Source organism: Daphnia pulex, chromosome 8, assembly GCF_021134715.1.
Source record: "Daphnia pulex isolate KAP4 chromosome 8, ASM2113471v1".
Classification (NCBI taxonomy): domain Eukaryota; kingdom Metazoa; phylum Arthropoda; class Branchiopoda; order Diplostraca; family Daphniidae; genus Daphnia; species Daphnia pulex.
In genome coordinates, this window is record NC_060024.1 from 8,964,121 (window position 1) to 8,973,200 (window position 9,080).

At 43.4% G+C, this 9,080-nt stretch overlaps 1 protein-coding gene across 2 annotated transcripts in view; it reads right to left on the reverse strand.

The window, feature by feature from the left end:
* Positions 1-7,920, reverse strand: part of LOC124199629 (nephrin-like) — a 56,151-nt gene extending 48,231 nt beyond the window's left edge. Inside the window, exon 1 of one of the 2 annotated variants that reach the window (XM_046595539.1) lies at positions 7,659-7,920. Coding sequence is in view for 1 of the 2 variants with exons in the window: in XM_046595538.1 (XP_046451494.1) it covers positions 5,115-5,292 (178 nt within the window). In the remaining variant the exon portion in view is untranslated. Of the gene's footprint in view, positions 1-5,114; positions 6,026-7,658 lie in introns of those variants that run through there. The other variant, XM_046595538.1, reaches the window with a different exon arrangement.
* Between the last annotated feature and the right edge of the window lie 1,160 nt (positions 7,921-9,080).

The following is a 9,080-nucleotide window of genomic DNA, read 5'->3' on the forward strand; positions in this document are numbered from 1 at the left end:
GACGTACGGAATGTTCAATACTACTCGAAAAAATAGATATCACAAAAAAGGTGGGGATTAAATCCCTCCAGCTGGTCAGAAATATAACAAAAAAGGGTTTTTGGAAAGGAAACTCTTTCCGGTGTACTTAACGAGTAGAGCATAGTATGAAAGAGCATATAAAAAGAAGAAAGATGAAAGAGTCTAAAAGGCTGTTTGTTTGATTCTGAGGTTTTTTTCTTTCCGGGTATGAATGTTAGTGCGCTATATAAATGCGTAATAGTTAGATAACCCTATCTTCGCCGCGAGTAGTCAATAGGCGGCTACGCTACCCCTCGGAGGATTATTCTTTAACATAATTTTTTATTTTTTCCTTTTTCCTTTCTTTCTTTTCTCAGATCGCATAAAAGGAATCTGAAAAGATGGAGAAAATAAGAAAAAAGAGACAATAAAAAGGAGAAAAAGTTTCTTTCTCTGCCCTCGCCAAATAAATGCAATGACGAAACCAGAAGCTTCACTCTGTGCCGGACCGTTGCAGCTCTTGACCATTGGCAGCCCCGAGGTTTCGCTGACAGGCTAGATGTGTGTATATGGCTCTCTTTCTCTCTCTCTCACTCTGGGCACTCGACAAACTCCCCGCAAAAACCCACCCAAACAAACAAACACACACAATATAAAAGAATAGAAGAGAAGGGCAAAAAGTGCATCATCATTGGAGTTGTTGTTGTTGTTGTGCCAAGGAAAATATGATGAGGATGAGGTCTATATACCAAACGACCTAGTACCAACTATTGTTGTGTGTGTCCCCCACGCTAAAAACGTGTAGAATCGAAAGGGAAAAAGTGTCTTGTTCAACATTTATTTATCTGCCTGGGATAGCAACTGCGACCCCCCTCCTCTCCGAAGTGCCCACCACGTCACGTCGATAACGTCGGAGGGGGCCGTCCAGCACTGTGCCAACGTCAGCAAACACCACATCCAGCAGTATATGTATGCATTAGATACGAACGTTAGAGTGGAGAACACAAGTTGCCTAGTATTTAGCCCTTTTGTGTGTCTAACATTCGTATTATAATAATCTATACCTGCACACAACATTGGCCCGGAGGATGAAGAGTCGCTGGCGGTTGGGCTGTTGATCAATACTACTACGACTACTACTCCGGCTGCTATTATTCTGTGCGGGAGCGAGCGAGAGAGAGTTGCTTGTGGTGGCTTCCCATAGATATACACACACACATGTATATACGTACTATATGCCCTGTTGTCTGCCTAGTTTGAAGCCCGAGCCGCGTTTCGCCAAATGTCTAAAAGAAGACGGAGGAAAAGGGCTGAGATGAGAGACTGGCGTTGAGGAGATTCCGCTTTGGGCTTGTGGGAGAGAGAGGGGGGAGGTTTTTGGGTCGGCAACTCTCGCGGGACATTCTGTGGCGCTACACTACAGTGAGCAGTTGTACACATACATAGAGACTCGTCGTCGTAGTACGTCTAGAGTGAGTTGAGCGGGGGGCATCATATTATACGGCGTATGTCAGAGTGATGAAAAGTCAGCAACTGTAACGATGAAACTGCCGACCGACTTGACATTGCGCAGCGGCAGTAATAACAACGACAACTCCCAGTTCAGCCACAATCATAATCATAAATTTCGCACATGCCCAGCTATAGTATAGTAGTTCGTAGCTATAGTTGCTACTAACCAAGATATCGCCATTCTACAACTCTATAGACTAGTGCGCGGGCTGTGTGTGTCTTGTTATGGGGGAGAGAGAGAGACGACTCGATTGCATTTTTAAAAACCGTTGGACAATACAAATTGAGAATAGAAAAGAAAGAAAATATTTTTGGGGGAATTTTTTTTGAATTTCGCGCGCCTTTATCCTATAAGGACGAGATGTTGTTCGCCATCAACCGCTATTCTGTTTGGACGGACTGGTTTTGTATTGTCTTCGACAGACGTCGGTGATGGGGAGCGCGCTGGCGACGGCCGACACTCCTCAACAATAATCCGCAGCCCACCCCCCACCCACCGCGGGAATGAATTGTGTTGAAAACACTGCTAGCTGGCAAGTCTGCTGACGATGATGACTTGAGAGCTTTTTGTTCTTCTCCCTTGGCTAAAGCAACCGAGATGGAGCAATTTCAAGACTTATTGTTGGCCGCACATATTGTCTATTTCATTCCCTCCACCACACAATAGGTGACGGGTTGTCCACCCTCCAAAAAAAAACTATAGACAAGTTCTCCATCCAGAAGAGTTTTAAGCGACTCAAGTTTAAAAAAAAAACATCAATCAATTGAAATTCCGGTCACATGAACGGCGGGTGGAATTTAAAAAAAAAAAATAAAGCATTTTGATTGGCCGGTCTAAAGGGATTTTTATTTTGGTGGCCGATGGCAACTCGGCGGTGACCATCTGAGACAAAGGGACATCCATCAAAGTGACGGAATAGAAAACGACGAGCGACCGACGCCCCATTAAAGCGCTTGTCACTCATCCATCACCACGGCCGACCATCTTGTCGACACACAATCAAACTGGGCGGGGTTGTCCCCCCCTGGCCAGAATAACAAAACAAAACCAAAAACAGATGCGCCAAAAAAGAGGTTCAAAGCTGCTAGGCGATGCACATTTTGAATGTCGCACAATCCCCTTTCAGCACCTCCCCAGGAAAAATGCAAAAAAAAAAAAGGAAAATTGGAGAACAGCCGACCGAGAGATGGACCAGCCAACGTTTAGGCTGGACGTGCCCGGGGAGCTAAACGAAGGCACTTTTACAGAATACGTGCGATCAAACAAAATAAAATAGGCCCCCCCCTCCCAACAACAACAACACTAACAACAAAAATTGGCTACATAAAAAATGCAGATGGCGACTACATTTAAATTTCCCGCTACACTATCCCGTTGAAAAATTCACGCTTCCTCTTTTCCCAAAGCTTACATTTAACTTTACTCAGAATCGCTGACGACGTATAGTATCTACAAGATCCATATTTCTCGCCGTTCGAAACGTCATTTAAATCACGCGGGAGTTATGATACACAAAGTGTCCTGCGCACCGACCTTGAAGCAACACGCCATAGCAACAGCTATATGGATTATATAGTAGTACCTATCTGCTCAATAACATTTTCAAATTTTTATGGCGGGAGGGAAAAAAATTTCTTATATTCCGGCCGACAGTTTATCGTTGCGTCAACGACAGTCCGGCGCAGTCCTTTGACGATCCCCGAAGTCTATTCAATTCGTTCTCCACTTTTCCATTAAGCTCTCGTAATGGTGAATACGTCTGTGTGTGTGTGTTTTTAGACTGAGCATAATAATCTTTTTTTCCTTCTCTTTGACAACCGAAGCAAAAGGAAATAGAGGGAGGAAAAAAAAATCAAATAAAAATAAGACATTTGCCCGGGAGATGTGCGTCACGCTTCATCGGATTCTCCGTGAAAACGGGCGCGGCTCCCCAATCAATCCAATCCGAGTCCCTGCGTAGTCATACGCGGAACTTGTTATTACCTATACGCTAGAATAAAGAGAGAAGACGGACGGACGGGCGACCCTTACGTGGAGATTTAATGAAATTGCTTTATACTATTCCATTAGTACTAATGTATGTCGCCCTAACTCTCCCCTTGACTAACTTTTTTGTCAAAGTACACAAGAAAGAATCAATCAATTCATTTGTGGATATTAATAATCATTCGTCCGGATTCCCGGACAAACCTCTTCTTTAATCTTCCCCGCCAGGAGAACAACAGCGCATTTGTTATTACGTAAAAGTTGACAACGACAGAAAACAAAACAAAACCAAAAAAGAATACTGTATGTCCCCCCATCAAAGAAACTTGTTCAGATACATATGAATGAATAAGGAAGGGCGACGTGTCTTTAGCTCTTTTTACTGTAATAATCTCTCTGATCATTTTGGGAAAAAAGAATCCCTTTAATTTTCTTTTTCCCTCCGTTCCCTTTTTTTTTCTTCAATGAGTTCGTGACCCCTCGAGTGGGCGTGGTTTTACGGCGGCGAGTTGCGTCACCAAAATCAAAAAAGATTCGCTACCCCTTTTTAGATTTTTTTTTTCGTCCCCTGTGTTTCCGGTCTTTTGTGATCTCATTTGAATGAATTTACGTAAAAACAATTTCCCCCCTCAGGTTTTTTATTCTTATTTAATTTGCGCTGATTTCTACGAAACGAAACCCAAAAGAAAAAAAGCGTCGACTACAGACAAAAATGGCGTGACTGTTGACACGAAAACCCGCATGAGGTGACACTGCCTGGCAAAGGACAATGGGGCTACACACGGATATTATCACCCTGATATCATATAACACAATTTTCTCTTCACCACCCGAAAAAACAAAAGTAAATAGAGCGAGAAGAAGAAGACACACACACAATGTTCTCCGTTCAATCGGGAATTGTTTAATGGGCAGGACGGTTTCTTCCAGCAGCAGCAGAAGGTGGGAGATAAAATACAAATCCCTTTTATAGCCTTGCCATCCGTACATCTCTAACGTAAATCCTTTGGATGCTAAGAAACGACGATATCCTCTAAGCCCTCCTCCCTGGAAAACCCTAACAAACCCTACAGGCCGTCGTTCTCGGTTCGTCCTCTCCGTTGCTTGTCTGAGAGTTTAAGCCACAACAAATTTTCCAACCACTCGCGCTGTGTCTCCCCCTGTGTGTTTCTCTGCGCGGTGACACACCACCGGAGAAGAACGGAGAGCGGGATTGATTGCGTGACCTCGACATCCGCGCAAAAAAAAAAACGAAACAGAACGGCACGGCGACTTGACTTATATTTCTTTCAGACAGCCCAGGGGGAAAGGAAAAGAATGTCGATCTTTATTTTCCAGGCTCAAATAGTTGCTGCCCCACCACGACATTTTCTTTCATTTCGCGGAACATTAAAGAGGAGAAAACGACGGCCAAACAAGAAAAGAAATGAGTTTGTTTTCCACGTTAAAAAAAACAAAAATATTGCGGAAGAAAAATGTAAAAAAAGGTGATTGGGGGGGGGGGGGTTACGATTATGGTGAACTGGAAGGCGGAGAATGTTTAGGGAGGCAGCACGGGTGGTGGGTGGGTTGGTGGGAAAGGACTTGTAAATTGCTTTGATAGGGATTAACTCACGGAAATTGGGCAGTCGGTTGGTTGTCGAAGAAGATCCGCCCAGATCAGGGAGCGATAAGAGCAATAACACTCGGATGACCACTGATGATAACCAGAGACCTGGGCGGTGGCCTGCAATTTTTTCCTCCTCCTTCTCTCTTGCCGGACCGTCGAGTTGATCCACCACAGATTCACCCATCGTGAGGCGGGCGAAAAACAAGACGATCAACCGGAATTTCAAAAATTCCGAAAATAAAAACAAATTGTCAATTGTTTCAATAAGAAACCCGCAGAAATGAATGGACGACCACTGAATGTAGAGAGTAGGCGGTTCTCCCTCCCCACAAAAAATATGTTTTTGTCTGGCAACGGCCTGCAGTTTGACTATTGTACCGCACGAGGTGTTAGATTAGTCCATCACACCACCTAGGGGGGTACGCGTCGTCGTTTTGTTCATTGGCTTCCTCGCCAAAAATTCCCTTTGGCTCCTTGGCAACTCCCTTTTGTCCACTGTTATTCTTTTTATCTTACAAGGGCAATTTTCACAGTCGTCCAGTTGGCGAACGTAAAATAAAAGTGCGATCAAACAACTCCATGACGGGGTTGGAGAAGAAAAAAACAAAACAAAAAACACACTCGAGCACACACAAACACAAACACACACACAACACACACACGAACCGGGGCTATTATAATTAAGAAACTTTAAAATCCTATTTGTTTGTTTGGTTTGTTTGTGTTTCCCTCCCAGCGAATTTTATTCGGCAAAGTGGAACCGGACGTCTATCACACGGAGAGCGAAAAAGACATTCGCCGATTGTAGAGGCCTGGGCAAGATAAGGAGAACAACAATCGGTGCACACCTTGACGAGGCGATGACTGGCCAGTGTCTGAGACGTGGTTGCCGCTCGACGTTGCTCCACACTCTCCTTCACCCCCACAATCATTTCCCTTTTTCGCCCGGGAAAATGAAAAAGAAAAAAAAACGGAATTCGATTCTGCGCAGCTGTCAGCGAGCGTCTAGTGGGCCGTCCGTTCTCCACGGCGCAGGATAGGATCTATCGGAAAATGGACTAGCTGGAAGGGGGAAACTCGCGGGAGTATATATCTATACGTGTGTGTGTGTGCACAGACACCATATAAGAAATAGCAAATAGTGTATTGTGTGTATGTACAGAAAGGGCCAGTTTTCTCCATCTGTAATATACTGGACACACAAGGCGGGTTGTATAGATCTATAATAATAATAATAATAATAATAATAAGTCTCTTATATAGAACTCTCGGCTCTCTCTCTTCTTATATTATATGCACATATAAGAAGAGGCGAGGATCCAATATAAGAGTACTGCCCCAGATGGGAGATGACCCCCTTACGGAGTCTGTGAGTGGGCTGGTATATGTTGTGCTGTATAATAAGTACGGCTAGAATTTCTTTTTTTGAAAAATAGGAGGGGGGTGGGGAGATCTTTTGTAGTACATTGTATCAGTCATCATAATACGCTGTCCATCTCTCTCTCTCTCTCTCTCTGCTACCAAATAGATCCAATCGGTAAGGGGGGAAGAAAAAAAGAAGCTCATGACTGGCGCAGCATTGAAAGAAGCTCATCTTTGTACCTCGTCTCCAAAGATCCCGACACACACACAGTGTAAGACCCTATAAATAATGTTGACTGCTGGCCCGTCATTACAGGACTGCTGCGCAAAAACCGCGGACGGAGAAATGTGGACGACGCTAGACTGCAGTTATTTATTCATTGATACGGACACCTGTGAAGTTTTCCGGCACGTGGAAATAATAAAACTATAACAACTCGCACCTTCTTCTTTTCTTTTTTTTTATCGCCTCTGAATTTTTTTTACTTTGGACGAAAAAAACAAAAATTACGAACAGAAGCGCGGAAAACAAATTATCCATAGAGAGAATCTAAGTCACTCTATTATGGAATATGGGCGCACAGCCGGGTGAAACCAAAACAGGGAGCAAGTTCAAATATTGAAAGTAAAAGTCGAGCGACGATAGCGACTCTTTCCAAACTTCTCTCATATTATACGGAGGAGAAAAAATAAATAACCAACAAAAACAACAAAAAAAAAGGACCGACAGCCCGTAGAGTTGAAAGTGGGGCTGAACAGTGAAGTGGATGTCATTCCGGAAGTGGGGATGAAAAAGAAAAAGAAAAAAAAAGATGTCGAGCGAAAAATAAAATAGAACTTTGTCACCCGCACTTTGACCTATTTAATAATTTAGCCGGTTCGGGTGACGTTAATTTTTGAAAAAAGTATTTTCTATCCCTTTAGTTTCCGTCAGCAAAATAAAAAAATCAAAATAAATAAAATAAAACTCTCAGGGCCGGCATGTGGAGCTCGTGGGCTGCGATTCACAGCATCCTTCACAACACACGCGTCATTTCGCTTCAAGTTTTAACTCGCCATCCAAAATGGAACAACATTTTCGCTACGCGCACACGCTGATATTTCACGACTATTTTGCAGCGGTGAATGAAAGTCTAGAGAGACCCCTGCTGGTCGATAAAAAAGATCAAATAAAGCAATTTCACTGACCTTTTTCAAAAAGAATCCTAGCGCTAGACGTTAAATGGTGAACGGACTGGTGAGAAGTTCAAATGACGCAACGGGGCACTGTAAGAGTGTTGTCACTTGTGCTGGCAAAATGGGCCCGAACCATTCTTCTTTTTTAGTGGGATGGAGCAGCAGAAGAAGAAGGGCTTTCATCCTGTCCGACAGGCTACAGCGGATGCTGCTGCCGCACACATATCGATCAGTTAACTTCGATATCCAGAAATCGGTCAGTCCTGCAAAAAGAATAAAACAAAAAAAGTTATAGATGCAACACACATTTGCGTTTATTCAAACTCGCCATCTACTTGGGTAAATATATAATAGATATCAGCAGACTCAATTCTCAGATGGTTATTAACGACTGTCGGGATTTCCCTGGGTCCGTCATATAATAACTCCTAATCAGCGGCAGGGCAAATCCCGTGCCACGAAATAATATAAGCACTATGCACCGGTTGGCGAATGGAAACAATCGATCAACATTTTCATTTTCATCGAATGAGGTGTGATGTAACAATAATAACAATAACATAGTACAGTATAAGAATACACACGTACTACAATCACACTTAAATATCATGCTGATTCAAATGTATGCGCATTGAATTTTCTCTTTTCGTTTCTTTCTTTGCCCAGGCAGACACATAAAACTTTCGGTTAGCGCTTGGTGGAATCTCAGGAGAGAGAAACCCAAATAAATCTACATTACCAGTAGAGCAGATAGATTTGGATTTACGTCGTCTCCCAGAAGCATCCGCCACCGCTGTGTATGTGTATGTGCTGCAGTGGTGTGCACAAACGTATGAAGAGGTGACCGGCCGGACGACGACCGGAGTCACAAAATGAAGTGGGCCCAAAAAAAAAGGGAAGATAGAAAATATAGGAGAGAGGAGAGAGAGAAGGACCTTTTCAATCACCAGCGTCGCGGAGGTAACAGAGGAATGCTTTCAACGCCCTGGGCTGCGGGTCGATACGTAACATCCAAGTCTATATGCGGGATCGAACGGAATAGATTTTCGCCATCCAAATAAACCGGATCTTAGCCTAGTCTATACTATATAACACTATAACGCCTACAAGAGCGTGAGTAGAGTCTTTTTTGCCACGATATATACACATCCAGACAGGAGGGAGGAGGAGGAGGATATCCCCTGTCAAGCTAGGACTTGGTCCTGTTGCCATGGTTATCTACTGCCGGCGGTCACACGTGTGCGTAAAAACAAAAACAAGCAAATAAAAAAAATATATATAAAATTGTTTGCGTCACGCTCTTACGCATTTGTTTATATAGATTCCGACTGCGAAGCGTAACCTTTTTCTGTTTTTATTTTATTATTTTAAGCGAGATTCGTCATTTGACCTCGGTTGGGTGATGGCCAAGTGATGGCCAAGTGACTTGGTTGA